The sequence below is a fragment of the Ornithodoros turicata genome, chromosome 3 (assembly GCF_037126465.1).
Source record: "Ornithodoros turicata isolate Travis chromosome 3, ASM3712646v1, whole genome shotgun sequence".
NCBI lineage: Eukaryota > Metazoa > Arthropoda > Arachnida > Ixodida > Argasidae > Ornithodoros > Ornithodoros turicata.
The window spans coordinates 38,356,693-38,374,317 of NC_088203.1; the positions used below are offsets into that span (position 1 = coordinate 38,356,693).

General features: G+C 45.6%; 1 protein-coding gene across 1 annotated transcript; it reads left to right on the forward strand.

Moving 5' to 3' along the window:
• The first annotated feature begins 14,177 nt into the window (after window positions 1-14,177).
• Window positions 14,178-15,077, forward strand: LOC135389337 (uncharacterized). Its single transcript, XM_064619397.1, has one exon. It carries the CDS (start codon window positions 14,178-14,180, stop codon window positions 15,075-15,077), a length of 900 nt encoding a protein of 299 aa, XP_064475467.1.
• The last annotated feature ends 2,548 nt before the right edge of the window (window positions 15,078-17,625 follow it).

Sequence of the window (17,625 nt, forward strand, 5' to 3'; positions counted from 1 at the left end):
CTTTTTGGACGCCACAGGACTTCGATCCTCATTGTAACGGGACCCATTCCCTCATTCTCTGTTTCCCCTCCAACAATGGGGTAGAGCAGGTCCCCCAAACTCACCTCGGAAAAGCGTGCAACTAAGAAGGCCGCCACTAGATACCCCACTGTTGCCGTTCCGGATCACTTCAGCGCGCTAAGTTTAGCGGCAAAATGTTTTTGTTGTTTCTGCGAATGAATCTAGCCTTTATATGTCCAAATAAAACGCGTATAACAACTTTCTGTGTCGTGTTTCACTTTTTGGTCCCGTTTTTAAACGTGTTGAGCGATCGGAAGGATCTAGTGCACGTCTGCGTGCATCACATAGCGTACCTGTCGTACCAGGCGCCGCCACTGGCGCCGCAGGCGCAGTCGTCCATTTCTCCTTCGGTGACTTGGCCTGGCTTGGACTGTGCTTCAACTGGATCTTTAGCGCGCTACAATCAAACGCAAGCCAACGTCTGGTAACAATGGGGTATCTAAGGGCGGCCTCCGGCATTGCACGCATCGGGATAGGAACAAATACATGGGAAAATGGCGACCTTGGGGGACCTGGGGTAGAGTATCGCCCCCGGCGATGAAACTCCCCACCCATTATCCTGAAATAAAGTTGTTTTTGTGTGTGTAGCAGAGCTCCTGGAGCGGTACTGCACACATATCTGTTGAACGTTCTTTCTTTTTCTTTTTCTGAAGCACACTTCTGTGCCAATCACATCAGGAAGGCACACAAATCCTTGTCTAGGCAAAAGAGAACAAGTTTCTTTCAAACTTGAGTAACCATTATGTGTACGTAAGCGCAATGGCTCATTATTAGAGGAGAGGCTATCTGCTCAACCTGCGTCAGTATCACAGCCGCCAACGTGTTATTTTTCGGGTTTCTTTTTTTCTCCCCTTTTCTTGCAACAACGCCACGTTAAAAGCAATAATAAGCAGCACGAATTCAACGCAACGACACCAACCAAATCTAAGAACATGCAGCCGGGATGCGTACGCCTAATAAACATGTTCTTCAATCTGCGCCTATGTAGCTTCGGTTTATGCTTATTTTTTTAAGGAAATAGATGTGATCACAACAAAAATGACAAACTGGGTTATAAATACACGAAGCCTATTCAGCAAAAACGGAATGTTATTTTGTGGCCAGAGTTTTGTAAACAATATTTCAATAGATAAATTTTGACGCTTCAGGCTGTCACAGCCTAAAATATTGGAGAACCATTAAATATATGAATCTCTAGAAGACCAAGAGAGTATCAGTTCTCATGATTTCAGACTCTGCGTGTTCATGTTTACCCGAACTATGGTGACCAAAAATATCCAAGGTCACTCTGTCCATTGCACGAAACCTGATTCGACAGCATCTGCAAATCTCACACACGATGACAGCTTATGGCAACAGAGCGTACACACACACACACACACACACACATATAAATGTTGTGACGATGTGGTGGGTACCCTTTGCCTTAAACTGCGAGAAACGAGGACAAAGTTGTTTAAGCGGTACGCTTCATACGGTACGTTCCTACTGTACCTCATAAAACGACTATCTACCTTATAAAATTCCGTGTACCTTCCAAATAAGAGGAGGTCCGCATTGTTAAAACCGGTAGCTTATATAAATTGGCCTGTGTACCTGATATTCATCGGGTACAGCTCTATATAAGGTATGTTAAAAAGGTACGGACTTTAGAGTGTTGGCCTGCATGATAGTTTGTGATACCAAAGTGAATGTGTGTGCATGCATGATTGACTTGGGGGCATGCTCTACTTTCATTTGACCTTCCCAATCAATCCTGGTTGGTACAAGCATGCGCTGGGAAATGTACAAAGCATTCGAAGGGGTCTGTTATATTACTGTAGGCAATAGCTATGCAGGCATTCTACACCTGCGAGGCTGGATGGCGAATTTTCTAAACCTTAAAGGGACTCTGACCAGAAGTTGTGGGAGCTCTTTAGTAGAGTACTTGCAGTCGATAAAGCACCCAACAAGGACTCTCCATGCGAAAATTCACGCATTAAAACCCCACGGTTTCTCTAAACTCGAATTTTAAACATTCGACTTCATCCGAGTGCAGCACGCCTAGCGTCAAACCGGGACAACATACGTTTATAGAATATCCACCCCGGCCCACCATCAAAATGACATGAGGGCCACTGGCAACACCCACAATTGGCTCAAACTTGTCACGTGGTCACGCAATACCCTATCAATTCCCTTTATGAAGTGGCATTTATATGTTAATATTTTTTTGTTACAGAGTCTCAAAACGAAAAATATACCCTGCATTTAACACATGCAGTAGGTTCTACTATCGCCTTTTCAATCTGCGTTCTGTTATCTTGCGTTCCATATGGTTCCGTATCCGGTCAGCTCTAATGGCTGCCATATGACGAGCTTGCGATCTTGTGTGATTTCCCGCTCATCCTGCCTTTTTCGGGTCATTGCGTTGGTGTTGGAGTTGTTCGCCATATTCTGAACGTTTCACCTATCATTGCGGCGTACTGTTCGTGATCTGGTGCGAAGCAACGAACCGCAACGGCACTCACTCGGCTCAGCGAAATTCTGTCTGCTGTATAACAAAGGAGCATCGGGGATGATGTACTGCAAATGCTGAAGGTGAATTCTAAAGAAACCAAGTGTGCTCTCGTGTGGTTCTGACAGAAAAGCAGATTCAACAAGGTTAGCACATTTATTTTTCAGTTCCAAGTCTACGCACTCAAAACCATGGAAGTGCATCCGATCATTCTCGTAGCTGTTGTGTAACACGTATGCTTTCTTACGTATCCCACAGAACCCTGCGCTTCATGAACCCAGTTACACTTTATGTGACCCTTCTGATGGCTCCTCACTAGGCTCTGCCGCTCTGAAGCATTCAGAAGCATTGGGGTAGAGTATCGCCTCTGGCGATGAACCTCCCCACTCTCCTTCTGAAAATAAAGTTGTTGTTGTTGAGATGACGAAAGGTCCTGGGGGCTGCACTTCTGCTTTCGAAAGATGAAACAGTCATTCCAAGCTGTGCTTACTGGCTTTGTATCGAGCCTGACAAATCCGACAGACCTGGACTGCCTTTTTCAAGGAAGTTTAAAATGTAAGTATGTGTTATATTGGTTTCACATATCCCCACCACATACTGGGTGTGTATATCGCTGTACTTGTGATTCTACAGCATATCTAGCGTACATTATTAGTGAACACCTAGTGTGGAAAACTCGACACTAGCCACACAATGTCAACAATTGTTTCTGCCTTTTCTTCGACTGCTTATACTTATTATAATATTATTTTAGTATAATCGTCTGATTTTTAATAGTCACAATTTTTCCATGGTTTTGACACACTATAGCCTGAGTTGCTTATGCACCATTAAAATTGAATCATCATCATCATCATCTTTAACTGCCATTATTCAATTGAAGTGCCATGTTACAGTTGGATTCAATGATATGGCCAGATATATTTTTTGCTTTCGTTCTGGAGTTGCTCATTTCAGAAGAATAGTCACTGTGAAGTTTACATTAGGTGAAGGAAACATTAAGAGGACCAAAACCAAACACTTTTGTTTCAGAGCATCCCTTATGCACCTTCATTTAAATTAAGATCTGTGTTACAAGAATGACAGACCACTCAACAGCGATGAACATTTGAAGGTGGAAGTGCTGGAACGATGATGAGTTAATCTGTGTGAAAGGTGCTTTGTATGTGTCTGAGTCGAGGACATAGGTCACAAGCTAATTTCTGTCTTCAGAAGAGGTGTCCACTATGCTCCTTCTATATACTAACCAGCTCCACGTTTTAGGGTTCCCTGTAAACTATTGGAGCACATCATATACCAGCACGTTGTTAACCATGTTGAGCCTATCAATTTCTCTTTTTTTAGATTCCAGCATGGAGTTAGAAAAGGGTATTTAGGCAAAACTAACATAATTCGGTCGCAGCATTTTAAACTGTATTGATTTCTGGGTCCATGTCGATGCAGTATTGTTTTTATTTTGTAAGGGCTTTTGACACTGTGCTTTATGCTTGCTTGTTGGCCAAACTAGCCTCATTAAAATTTGATCTGTGGGACAAGACTAAAAGAGCACACAAATGCACGTTGCCAGGGGTTCTAGTACTACTCAAACCAGGACCGAATTAGTCTACCATTATTGGCCTATTTAATTTTGAGGGTGCGGTAACTTTTGCACACGACTAGCGATGTGGCCCTAGAAAGTTCTTAGAGTCGTGGTTTATCAGACTTGATGCATCAGCCTGTAATACAAACCGTGGCCCCCTATCGGATGTGTATGACGCCCTCTCAGATAAGTAGGCTGATGTGCTCGTCTTTGGCCTCTGTTGTACTGATGATGCCACCCGGATAGGCGGCAAAACGTTTACGCTCTGTTTTTAATTGTTGTGTTAAGCCGGTGTTTGCAGTAAAGGATGTTACATTATGGGGTTGTCACTCGGCTTTTGGAATATATTTTCAAAATTGCTGTTGTTGTAAAGTTGTTGTTGTACAAAGCTCATTATATTGCAGAAATCATTCTTATTGCCTAATTCTTGCAGTCACATGCAGCACTGAAGGGCCAATTTCGGAAGTAAAGGCAATCTGATTTATATTCTTGCCGACATGGCACAGCGCATGCACGAGGTAGCTCCATTTCAGAAGTAATTTCCTGCAAGAGAGCTAGGGCTTTTCCAGATTTCTAAAACATGGGTACCTGATTGTAGATAACAAGAACTCATACACCAGAGGTCAGTGTTACACACACCCTGCTTTCCATAAAAACTGTTAAAAGGCGTGACCCCCTAAACCTGCACAAAATTCCTGGAGTGTATTCACTGGGCACTGTCACTGTTCCTCTCATAAGGTGCTCTCTATGAACCTGACTCCCAGTTCTGGATGCACTGCCTGTGGTAACTTCAGCATGCTTTCCAAGCATGAATGGTCGCACCTTCTATGACCAGTGTTGTACTTACTGAAAGCAATATGAAATGCTATGCCTTGACAGGTTATGTTGGTATCATTCTTAAGACCGTAGAGAGATGTTCCTTACTCCCTTTATTCCAAACCGCACTATCAGACGCAAGACCACTTGCCACCAAGCCGATGAGTATTGCCTCACAGTCAGTGCAATCAAGGGAATCAATCACTGAGGCTCAGAAAAGCTGTTTTCTATGGGGATCTGATCTAGGACTGAGACATGAGTATCCCGTGAAAGCACCAGGGTTTCTTTGAACTTTAGATGTGTAAGCTTTTAATTTCCTCCTTCCCCCTTTTTTATGTATTATCTGATTACTTTAGCCTCGTACAGCTTTGAAGATTGAGGATGTGGAGATTATGTAAAAGGTGGAATTAGGCTTTAGGCACAATGAGGCAAAGTGCGACAACATGCCTTCTGAGAATGTTTATGTATCATTCGCACAAAGGGAGGATAGGTATTACAATAGATGTTGAGAGGGGACATCAACATGGGTAACTTAACAAATACAGAAGTTAAAGGAACATGCATATTTGAAAGACAGACTTTGCTTTCCATTTGTTCATCAGTCTTGCTCAAGAAATTCTTCAGCGTAGCAATGGTGCACAATGTCACGAAAGGAGTTCTCATCTATCGTTCCGCAAGACTCATTAAAGAGGACTAGTGTTGTGTTTCAACACAACATATTGAACTCGTGAACCATGCATCATCCTGAGAGCTATAAGTCATCCTAAATACAGATGTTGAATTATTTTAAATGCGATAGACGAGCTGTGGGAAGAGGTACCTCCAGTTAGGATGTTGGGTACTTGAAGCCTGTGGCAGTTTCTGTGTGGAAGGCTCGCCAGATCCTGTTCACTGCACAGGCTCGGATGACCATGCTCATGTTTTCCGCAAGCTTGTGGTAAAAACACCGTGCAAACTGGCGATACGCAGTATATCAGTATCGTCTACACACATATACATAAAATATAATTTAGGGAGATATGTAACCGATCATAGTACAGGGTGTGTGACGTGGCATTTCCACATGTACTTGAGAGCGACTGCAATTTATCTGCACACACGCTGTATATTACTACACATGCTGTATTCTTTTAGAAACATTTTTTTTTACTTTTCAGTGATTCGAAAGTAAGAACACTCAATATCGCTGAATGCCTACGCTAAAAACCTAAGCACAGGGCAATACTACAAAATGTGACTTAAGACACAGCACAATGACAATTACATAGTTGCCTATATTACTTTTCTCCAATTCACAGTTCTGTGTTGTGTCGTCTTTTATGTGCTGCGCCCTGTACTGGGGTTTTTAGCGACTTTAATGCAGGACCAAATCAATTTTCTGCGCCCAAATTTTAACATAGTTCGATAGGGCCACATGTGACTTACTTGTGAATATGGTCGCTCATAGGTTCGCGCTGCCCACGGAATTCAAAATATCCCACCTTCAGGACAGTCGTTTAGAGGAATAGAAGTTGGAAATCTTCGTGGGTTATAATCACTCATAATGCTGTCATTCGGCTGCGTTTTCGAGCTCCTTGCAGCACAAGCATTCGATCTCCTTCGGCATTATGACACACCAGCCGCACCGGCACCTTAAACAGCAAGTACGCATTAAATATGAGGACACGAAATTTCAGAGAACGTTTACATGTTCGATCACAGTTTGCGTTAAAAAGCTCATCCTTACCTGTCTGTCGAAGACAGGCGACTGATCCTGTTTGCTTCATATGTGACCAATGATAGTAGAGCTTTGACTTCGGCTAGCATTTGCGGCATCGGCGACGCTGCGAAAGCGAGGCTCCCGAACTGTTCAGTCCACAGAATTTCCTTTTCGATCGCAGAAAGGTCAGGAAAAAGTTCCGGGCTCGAAGTCTCCGCATTTCTTGCTTCGACGTCCATATTAAAGTTCGCTTTCCGGATGCCGCCACTCTCACAAACTCACTAAGAAAAGAACTTCCGGTCCGGGCGCCCAATGAAATATGAACCTCATGTTTTCATCACGCACACGGAAATTGGCGGATATCCACTACAAAGAGGCTAGATTTCGGCGCCGATTGCACGAGTCGAGGAGGAAAAGTCAAGCCTGTCTTCAGCTCCCCGTTTGGCAAACTTTGCCGCCGCGCACAGCCAAAATATTTCGCGTGTGGCTTGGAGGCATATTATACCTTCGTAATAGATGCAAACGAACGATTTGTTGAACTTCTGGTCAGAGTCGGTTTAAAGTTTGCTTTCAGCAATATATTCATATGATCGACGGAAACTCAATGACCTGCAATACACCCTGATGTCAACTCGTATTGTGAAGGGGACAAAAGAAAGCGGAATCGCTTCCCACGGAAGCGCTTTGTTGAAGATGATTCTGAGGAGCCCATAGAAGGTAAATACATCTTCCTGAATTCTGAATGTTAATTACTTCTTTCTACATAAGTTCACATTCTTGACAGAAAAAGACCGGCATTCATACATTTCATCATCACAAAATGTGGACCAGGGCCTTTTGCAGCCACGTGCAAGGAAGGGTAATCTAATTTTGCAAAGTCTATACTAAGTCAAAGTCTACTAAGTCTAAAGAAATACCTAGTATATTTAAAGCGACGATGAAAAGAGCGTATTTAGCCGTTGACAATTAAGCCTACCGAAAGTGTAATGCAGCCGTTGATTGTCGGTATGGTTACCGGAGCACGTTTTCCTCTCTGAGCTGCTGCGTATGGAACGACCCCACACGATTTGTATGTCTCATAATAACTTCCTGCATCACAGGCAATTTGCGTTTCCGAGTATTTCTACTGATTTCGAAGACAAATATATACGACATCGTGCTTTGTTGTCCAAACCATGCACCCACATGCACCCGCGAGGTAGGAGGGGGGGGGGGGTGCTCCCTGCATTTCACAATAGACCTCTCCCTGTTTGTAAACAAATGAGGTCATAGTGATCAACAGCGCCACCAGTTTGGTAGAGTCGAAGCTATGGGGAGACCGATTCCAGGTACAGAGAGGTTGAGTAGCCGAGGGGCAGTAGAGAGGGCAGAGAGCGTAGCATGTTTCTTTTCTTTTTTGTCAGCATGACAGCGAGAGTTGCGGTTTGCGCACGTGTACTCCTGGTTGCGTTTCGTGGCTTTGACATGTTGTAAAAGTTGTTTATTACTGTCGCAATATTAACAAGATGAAAAATGTATTGCATTGACTCGCTTATAATGTCAAGCAGAACTGCAGTATTGCATGTCTAGATCGAACTCTAAGAGGTTCTCCTACAAAGGGCTTCTCCAATCAGGGAAAACAAAATAAGAAAACTGGACCTAAGTCTTTTCGATCAAACTTACTAAAAAGATATGTCATTCAGTAATGTCATATGTATTCTGTTGCAGTGATTTATCCAGACTGCCCTACACCCCCAAATGTTTGGAAACATCGCCTAACTAAAGGAGGTAGAGCTGAGTTTGAGACCGTGTTGTGTTGTCGGTTATCGTCCTCAACCTTGTATCGTGTTTTCAAGTCATGGGTCCCCTAATTTTTCTCCCAGTTCACATGCCATGCAGAATGACAGCTGAGCCTTAAAAGGACCTTGAAATGCCCTTGAATTTTTGTTCCCAAATTCCGTGGGAACCATGAAAATTATGACTCCCCCCCACGTTCGATATTCTGGATAAAGCACTTCTGCTAGCATTAATTCTACAAATCCATGTACAGGTGGTCCACCAACCATGATTGTATCGTATTGAATTGTATATTGTATATTATTGTGTTGTATTTTATTGAATTCATAGTAAGAAACGTAGGCCCCGGAGAGACATGCGGTCAAGGGACTTTTTTTCTGCCAATAACTTTTGCCACATATTGGTAACAATTTTATGGCCTAAGCTGCTCTTGCGCAATTAAACTCCGAATCACCATCATCGCCTCCAAAGGAAAGAAAAAAAATCTATCGCCTGAGCATGCAAGCGGGGATGGAGCGGTTCATCATGCTCAGTTCTTAATGGCACATTTTCAACCAGAAATATTTTTCGCTTATAAAAATAAATTCGCCGAAAATCCCTGGAAATGAGCCCTTGACACCGCCTCTTTTTTGACAGCTCGTACTTTGAACGCAAAGCTGTGAAGAAAGGGACGAGGAAGACGAGGAGGGAAAGGGTTACAAACTTACCTATGGAACAAACACGCGCGGTGAGTGCGGGAATCAGAGCTATCTTATCAAAAATGAGGTCACCCGACGGCTTGAAATCCTTTCCCCCCTTGTGTGGCGTGTCAATGTAACCTCCTTTCTTCGCAGCTTCGCGCTCAAATTACGAGCCGTCAAAAAAAGAAGCAGAGCCAAAGGGCTCATTTCCACGGATTTTCGATGAATTAATTTCGGCAATATCCATTGCATTACGAGTGGGCTTAGGTGCTCTACTGAGTAAAATGACCACGGGAAACCCATTTCCGCAAAGAAAACGTTAGGTTGCCTTGGGACATTTCGGAGTTCAATTCAAGAAATTCACTTTCTGTCAATTGAAATGAAATAAAATGTTACCAATAGGTGGAAGCTATTGGCAGAAAAAATATCCCTTGACCGCATGTCTCTCCGGGGCCTACGTTTTTTACTATGAATTTCTATCATGGTTCGTGGACCACCCTGTATACATGCATTATATGCTGGTAACTATGTTTTAGGATGAAAAAAGGTAAATGTGATAGCAACAGTTGTACAAGTCACTTAATTGAAGTGATGTAGCTGGTCGGGATGGTTATCACTTCGTTAGACTTACCGTTCCAGATATAATGCAATTGAGTTACTCAGGCATCAGTATGAATGAATTATCACGCGTCCCATTATTAGTGGTATTGTCCACTTTCTTTCTCATTATTTATTATTATAAACAGCGATGCACATCCAGCGTTTGCGCTAAATTCCTCGCTGGAGTACATGCTGCACACAAAATGCAAGTTTGTTGCATCTATTCGTTTCTGGAGGTACTTATGTCCACTAATCGTCCCCTAACAACCTGAAAAATGTAAATTCCGTGTTAGCGCCGCCAAGCAACTGTGACTATGAGCGGCGTACAGACGTGGACAGATGGAGAGAGGACAGCAGGAAGGAGTGGGCGACAGGGGAGTTAGTATGCGTCCTTGGCCGACTTCAGGGGGAACTGTGCCGACATTCGTCTTAACAACCTGAAAATACGAACTTTGCAGTTATGGTGATAGGAATCGTGACAGCTCTCCCGGGCCAGTACATAGGAGCTGCCGCGTACAGGAAGCCAGCAAACTCGCGGCAAGGTATATATAGACAGGTAGCGAAACTCCCATAGGGCCCTGCCTTCAGGTGACGCCATGGTAGAGACTGTCAGCGCCATCCATGCGTTGCGCGGACTACTACTTTTGTAAATAAATAACGTCAGATGTGACGCTAGCAGTATGAATAATAAGCAGTGCATAATTAGCCATGGCGCGTTTCGCGTAGTTCGTTTGCGTTGTATCCCCTTCCCCTTTTCCTGACCGAAACATACTATTCAGCCAGGGCAGCAATACCAGACGAGAACAGAGAAAACCCCATCAGGTTTAATGACACATATCAGTTCGAAATACATAAAGTTATCATATGCTTTGACGAAGTGTTCGTGATAACCACAAATAAACAGGAAGTTTCACTTAATGTCCATTCCTCACCTACTCCTAAACGTACACGTATAGTGATTAGCCGTTTGTATTTCTTCAATGAGTGGTCATAATGAGTCCGTTGCAAAAAACATGGCATCGTTGGTGCACAGCTGATTCATTCACTCACGTTATCATGGCCGGTCTTGATATGACGAAACTTTTTTTTTTCTTTTCGCGGGGCCAGCAACACGGGATGCATGGCACTCATCTGTTCACACCTGTTTATCTTGGTCTATAGCTTTGAGATGTGAACGTCGCTTCCTGTTTAATCAAAAAAATTTACAAACTCCGCATTACAATTTACGGGCACACGGCACGTACAAGAATGCACGGACAAACGAGCCTACTGCTACACATGCGCAGTGGAGTAGGATAGGGAAACGTACTCATGCGGTAGATGATTTCGTATATGTGTACTAGTGGGGCAACCATTCCCAGAATTGCGGGACACCTACTCTTGAATTATGAATAAACTATTAGTATATACAAGACTCATGCACGCGTCGTAAATATTTTTTTCTTTACAACCGTACTTGTGCTACCAACACCCAGGATCGCTCGAGTCACGGAGATGACTATGTTGCCGGGTCAGGGGTCAGGAGTGGCGGACTCTTCGCGCAGTAGTGCCTGAGAGATGGAAGGCCTCCATCCACCAGACGTATTAGTTCTGTCAGGTAACGTGGCAGAGAACTGGCGGAAATTTAAACAGAGGCTCGAGCTATACCTGGATGCAACAGAAGTTAACGGCAAACCCCGGACAGACAAGAAGAAGGCGGCGATACTCCTCCATGTGGCAGGTCCGGAAGCGCTGGAAGTATAAAACACGTTTACACTAACGGCTGAAAAGAGGAACAGCTATGCCGCGTTGCTCAGAAAGTTCGAAGACTACTGGACTACAAAATGCAACGAAACGTATGAGCGGTACGTTTTTCGGACCCGAATACAAAATGAAGGAGAGCCATTTGAATCCTTCTTCAGGGACGTACAGCTCAAGGCGCAATCCTGCAATTTTTCCACGCTGGCAAGCTCGTTCATCCGGGCCCAGATCGTCTACGGGGTAGCGGACTCAAAGTTGCGCAAGAGGCTGCTGCGAGAAGAAAGCCTGACTCTTGAAAGTCCGGCGCAGCTGCGCAAAGCAGCTGAATTAACGGAGGAGCACAAGAAAGCGTGGGGCAACACTAAGAAGACTATTGAGCCTGTGTCTAAACACAAAGCGCAAGGCCCAAAGGCCGGCAAGAACTGCTCGAAGTGCAACAGGCTGCACGGACCCAAGAAATGCTTGGCGTACGGAAAGGTATGCCGTAAGTGCAAGAAAAAGAACCATTTCGCCGTCTGCTGCAGGTCAGCAGGTAAAGTTTCCGACGGTGTTTTCTGCGAAAACAATCAAGCTGCTCACGAAGACTTTACTATCTTAGAAGTAGGTGGTGTAGGAGATAACGACGACTAGATGATAAGAGCATCGGTGGCTGAAATGGACGTACGGCTGAAGGTAGACACCGGGTCGCAAGCGAATCTGGTACCGCTGTCCATGTACAGGAAGAAAGGAAAGAGTGCACGTGCGAAACCAGCGTCGGCGGTGCTGCGCAATTACAGCGGCGACGTCATCAGCCACGTAGGAACAGTGGACCTGCAGACAAAGGTAAACAACATGAGTGCAGTCCTGCAGTTTTTCGGCACGAAAAGTTCTCGTCCTGCAATCCTTGATCTGAAAGCATGCAAAACCTTCGGACTAGTGAAGTGCGTTTGAACCGTATTTCGTGGCGCCATACCCGAAAATGCCGTCGCGGCACAGTTTCCAGCAGCGTTCCAAGGAATTGGATGTACCAAGAACGAGTACAAGCTGGTACTGAACGAGGGTACCATTCCTGTGATACAGGCTGCACAGGGGGTACCACACATGTTGAAGGAACCGGTCAAGAAGGAGCTCGACCGGATGGAAGCAGCTGGCATCATATCGAAGGTGGAAGAGCCATCCGACTGGGTACGCCTTTGGTAGTGGTCAGGAAAAAGAACGGCGCCATTAGAGTGTGCATGGACCCCAGGTACATAAACGAAAGCTTGAAGCGGGAGCACTTCGTCATCCCGAAAAGAGAAGAGATCCAGGCAGAGTTAGCAGGAGCCAAGTTCTTCTCTAAACTTGATGCAAACGCAGCTTTCACCAAATTCCGTTAGACGATGCCACATCCCGGATTTGTACGTTTGGAACTCCATTTGGGCAGTATCGCTACAGGAGATTGCCGTTTGGCATCTCATCTGCACCAGAAGTCTTCCAAAGAGTGATGACCCAAATTTTTGACGGATTAGACAGCGTCAGGGTGTATATCGATGACGTGTTGGGGTGGGGCACAACGGGAGAGCAACATGACTCGCGACTACGTAGGGTTCTTGAACTTGCTCAGCACGAAGGATTAATGTTGAACAAAGAAAAGTGCGTGTTTTGTGTTCAAGAAATTACCTTCTTGGGTGATAAGATAACCAGCAATGGAATCCAGCCGGATCCTGGAGCATTGAAAAGCGTTCTACAGATGCCAGAACCGACAAACAAGGAAGGTGTTCAACGAATGCTTGGTCTTGCTACGCATTTTGGCAAATTCCTTCCTCATCTCTCGCAGCGAACAATATCTTTGCGCAGTCTTGTGAAGGAGAGATGTCTATTTGAATGGACGCAGGTGCACAAGCAAGAGTGGAACTACCTAAGAAGTGCCTTGGCTTCATCCCCTGTTTTGGCCTTGTACGACCCCAAGCTGGACACAAAGGTCGCGACGGACACATCACAGGGCGGGCTAGGTGCAGCGTTACTCCAACTGCATGGAAAGGACTGGCCTCTGGTGTCATATGCATCGAAAGTGCTCACAGATTCCGAAACAAGGTACTCTCAAATAGAAAAGGAGGCTTTGGGCATCGTGTTGGGCTTCGAACGTTTTCACGATTTTGTGTATGGACGTCGAGTGTCCATAGAGACAGACCACTACCCTTAATAGCCATTTCAAAGAAAAATCTTGGTGACGTGCCTCCATGTTTACAACGGTTCTTCATTCGTCTCATGAAATACGATTACGAGTTCTAGTATGTTCCAGGAAAACAACTGCAACTAGCCGACACACTCTCTCGAGCGCCCGTGACGACCAGCGTACAGGACACGGAGTACGACGTGGAAGTGCACGCGGTGTGGACTCTGTCAGTTTTGGTGAGTGACTATACGTTGGAACGTCTGAGAATAGAAACTGAGAAAGACCAAACCTTACGCCATGTGAAAATTGCTTTGCAAGCAAACGAATAAATTCTCGGAGAATACCGGCCATTTCAACCAGAACTTTCCATCGTAAATGGTGTGGTACTAAAGGTATCAAAAGTGTGCATTCCAAAGACTCTACGAAAAGAAATGCTAAGCCGTTTGCACGAAGGCCATCTTGGAGTTAATAGATGTCAAGCAAAAGCTCGGGCCGTTTTGTTTTGGCCGGGAATGACCACGGCAATTAGGGATATGATGGCACGATGCGGTACTTGCAAACGATACGCTTATCGTCAACAAGAAGAACAATTAATGATGCGACAGACACCTGTACAGCCCTGGAGCCGCGTTGGCATTTACTTGTTCCACTATGCTGCGAAGACTTACTTAGTGGTATATGATGCAACGTCGAGCTACCCAGAAGTCGAAGAGCTCCATGACTCTAGGGCCCGGACTGTGGTCGCCGAAGTGGCCAGCATATTTGCAAGACACGGAATCTCGTTAGAAGTCTGTTCCGATAACGAGCCGCAGTTTGTCTCTAAAGAATTGAAAGACTTTGCCACTAATTTCGATTTCCGACACGTCACCTCTAGTCCACGTTTCCCGAGGGCGAACGGACTGGCCGAGAAAGGAGTGCAGATTATAAAGAGATTGCTGAAAAAGACTCATCACGCTAACGAGAATTTTTTCGTAGGCCTGTTGATCTACAGGACATCTCCTCTAGAAAGTGGAACCTCTCCAGCAGAGATCCTAATGGGACGTCGATTGCTTTCGCGCCTGCCGGATTTTACACCTGGTACAATGGTCGAGGACAGGAAGCATCAACAAAATCATATGAGAGGCAGTCAACTGCCTCCATTAAGACCAGGCAACATCGTAAGAATTGACGACGGCAACACATGGTGCACAAAAGCAAAGGTAGAGGGCATGGCAGCACCAAGGTCGTATAACGTAAGGCCGGAGGACAACCGTGTTTTCAGAAGAAACCGACAGCACCTCCTGCCTACTTCAGAAGACTTCAGCCCAACAACGGTGGACCTGGACGACGACGGTTCTATCACAGTGAACCAGCAGCAAGCCTCGCCAAGAGATGACCAACCCTCAAGTGCGGCCGCCCAGTCTACAACAGGTGTACAAGACATGTCACCGACAGAGTTTCGCCCTCGAAGGTCGACCAGGACAAGACGTCCACCTGATAGACTGATGTACACCTAATTACCTTAGCATAGTTTCGTATATACAAGACCAGTGTAGTTGTTAGTTAACTATGAGTGAACTATGAAAATCGAGTGTTTTCTTTAATTCTTCGCAGAAAAAATATATATAATCAAAAAAGGGAGATGCATCGGAACGCAAGAGACAGCCATATCTCTTAGATAGCTAGCTGGGTGTACGCCCACCTACTGTATAAAAGAACCTGCTAATAAACCGTGTGCGCAGTCGGCACTGACACCCGAACCTTTTCTTTTTTTTTAATTCCGTGTTAGCGCCGCGAAGCAACTGTGGCTATGAGCGGCGTACAGACGTGGACAGATGGAGTGAGGACAGAAGGAAGGAGTGGAGGACAGGGGGGTTAGTATGCGTCCTGGGCCGACTTCAGGGGGAACTGTGCCGACATTCGTCTGGAAAGTCGACACCCGAACCTGTCGTCATGCTACTTGCCGATACAGATTATTTCGTGTATGTGTACTAGTGGGACAACAGATAGCTTTTCCTATACTTGAATTATGAATAAACTACTCGTATATACGGCAGTTTCCTGGATCCGGCGTCGGGAACTTGGCGCCCCCATCGCCCGGCAGCAGCCGCAGTAGCCCCCTCCTGCATTCACGGTTGGGTCGCCGCAGGAGGGAGACCCCCACGTATAGCTGTGCGTGGCTTTCCCGTGTCTGGGGAAAGGGGGATCCTGGCAGTTGAGTGGACTCGGAGGTTGGTTTGGACCCTTCGGGGCCCCTCCGGGAAAACAACACACTGCTTTGACCCCTGCTTCCCATAGACGGGTGGTCCTGGAAGGCCCGGCCAGGACTATTCAGCCAGTCGCCATCTCACTTTTCATTGCTTTCTCCTTATCCTCTCTCCTCCTCGCTCCCTTCCTTTTTTCACCTTCTTTGGCGGCAAGGGTCAACCTTGGGCAGTTCTTTTCACTCTCCAGAAAGCTGCACTTGGGTATCATGCAGAGGTACCTGCTACTGCGTGGTGTGCGGTCCCCTGGTTGGGCTCCGTGGTGGACGGCAGGACGTCTGCACCGAATGTAATTCATTATTTTTTATGGAAGCAATCACCTCAAAAAAACCCGATCGGCGCCCGAAGAGGAGCCGCACCGAAGTACAAATATTGAATTTCACTGACCTAAGTTGTCCGAAACCTTGGTTTGCCAAGTTCCTGATTCTTCACTCAGATGACGAGACTAAACAACTATCTAAAGTATCTCCTTTTCTTGTTGCTAGGGCACTCGAACACGTAATAGGAAAGTCGTTTCAGGCCAAGAAATTGAGCTCAGGAGACATTCAGGTAGAGGTCAACAGCAAAGAACAAAGTATAGCACTGCAAACTCTAAAGAACATCGGGGAGATACCTATCTCAGTTACAACACACCGAACACTGAACACCGTTAAGGGAGTAATTTCCGAAGAAGAGTTAATCGAGTGCAGTGAATCTGAAATCGAAGAGGGCTTGAAAGAGCAAGGCGTCATCTCTGCCAAACGTATGCGGAGAGATGGCAAGGAGATCCCGACCAAGCATATCATCCTGTCGTTTAAGCTGCACACAATTCCTTCTACTATCAAAGCCGGTTATGTCAATTGCCATGTCAGGCCATTTATTCCAAATCCTCGTCGCTGTTTCAAATGCCAGCGGTTTGGGCACAGCTCCCAAGTCTGTCGGGGACAGTTGGTGTGTCCCAGATGTGCTGGCAAAGAACATACTCCTGAGTCGTGCACAAAAGACTTCCACTGTGCTAACTGTGAGGGGGGGCACCCTGTCTATTCTCGGTCCTGCCCACGATGGAAAGAAGAAAAAGAAATATTGAAAATAAAAACAGAACAACACTTAAACTACAAAGCAGCACGAGCACAGCTCGAGTTCAGAAAGAAAGGAAGTTTTTCCGACGTGGTGCGTAGGGGAGTGGCGCCACCGAGGAAGTCCGTGGAGACACAGACCTGTTTTTCGGGTTCTGAGTCCCCACTCCACACTCCCCAACTTCAGAAGGCTGGAGACACTCCGGTGTCTTCTGCCGTGACGGAGGCCAGCCGTTCAACTGGCCACAAAGAAACAGCCACGACCTCCTCTAAGGCCGATGGCACACAGCCAGTTTGGGACGGGGTCGTAAAAACCCCTTCCCAAAAAGGCACCCAAAGTATGGAGGTCGACGATGACGACTGCATGTCGCAGAAGTCATCGTCGAGCCTCCCCAGCATTCCTTCACAAGGGAAGGAAAAACGAGAAAAAGGACGAGGAAGGGGTTTCAAAGGAAATGACCAACAGAAACAACCCCGCGAAGGGTCCAACCCCCCTAAATGGTACAAGTCTTTTCTAGTCGGTGTCACCAAGTGCTGCGCTTTCTTTTCCTCCTTTTTAGCATGACCGTTATGAACCACTTCCTCCAGTGGAACTGCCGTGGTTTACTTTCTAACTTAGACGACATTAACGATCTCTTCGACAAGTACAATGCAGCATGTTTCTGCCTCCAAGAAACATATTTAAACACACACACACCAAATCAAATTTGTAGACACAATGTATTTCGAAGAGATCGAACAGACGC

Coding starts and splice junctions, on each gene's coding strand:
- LOC135389337 (XM_064619397.1), top strand. CDS start 14,178: ATGCGACAGACACCTGTACAGCCCTGGAGCCGCGTTGGCATTTACTTG.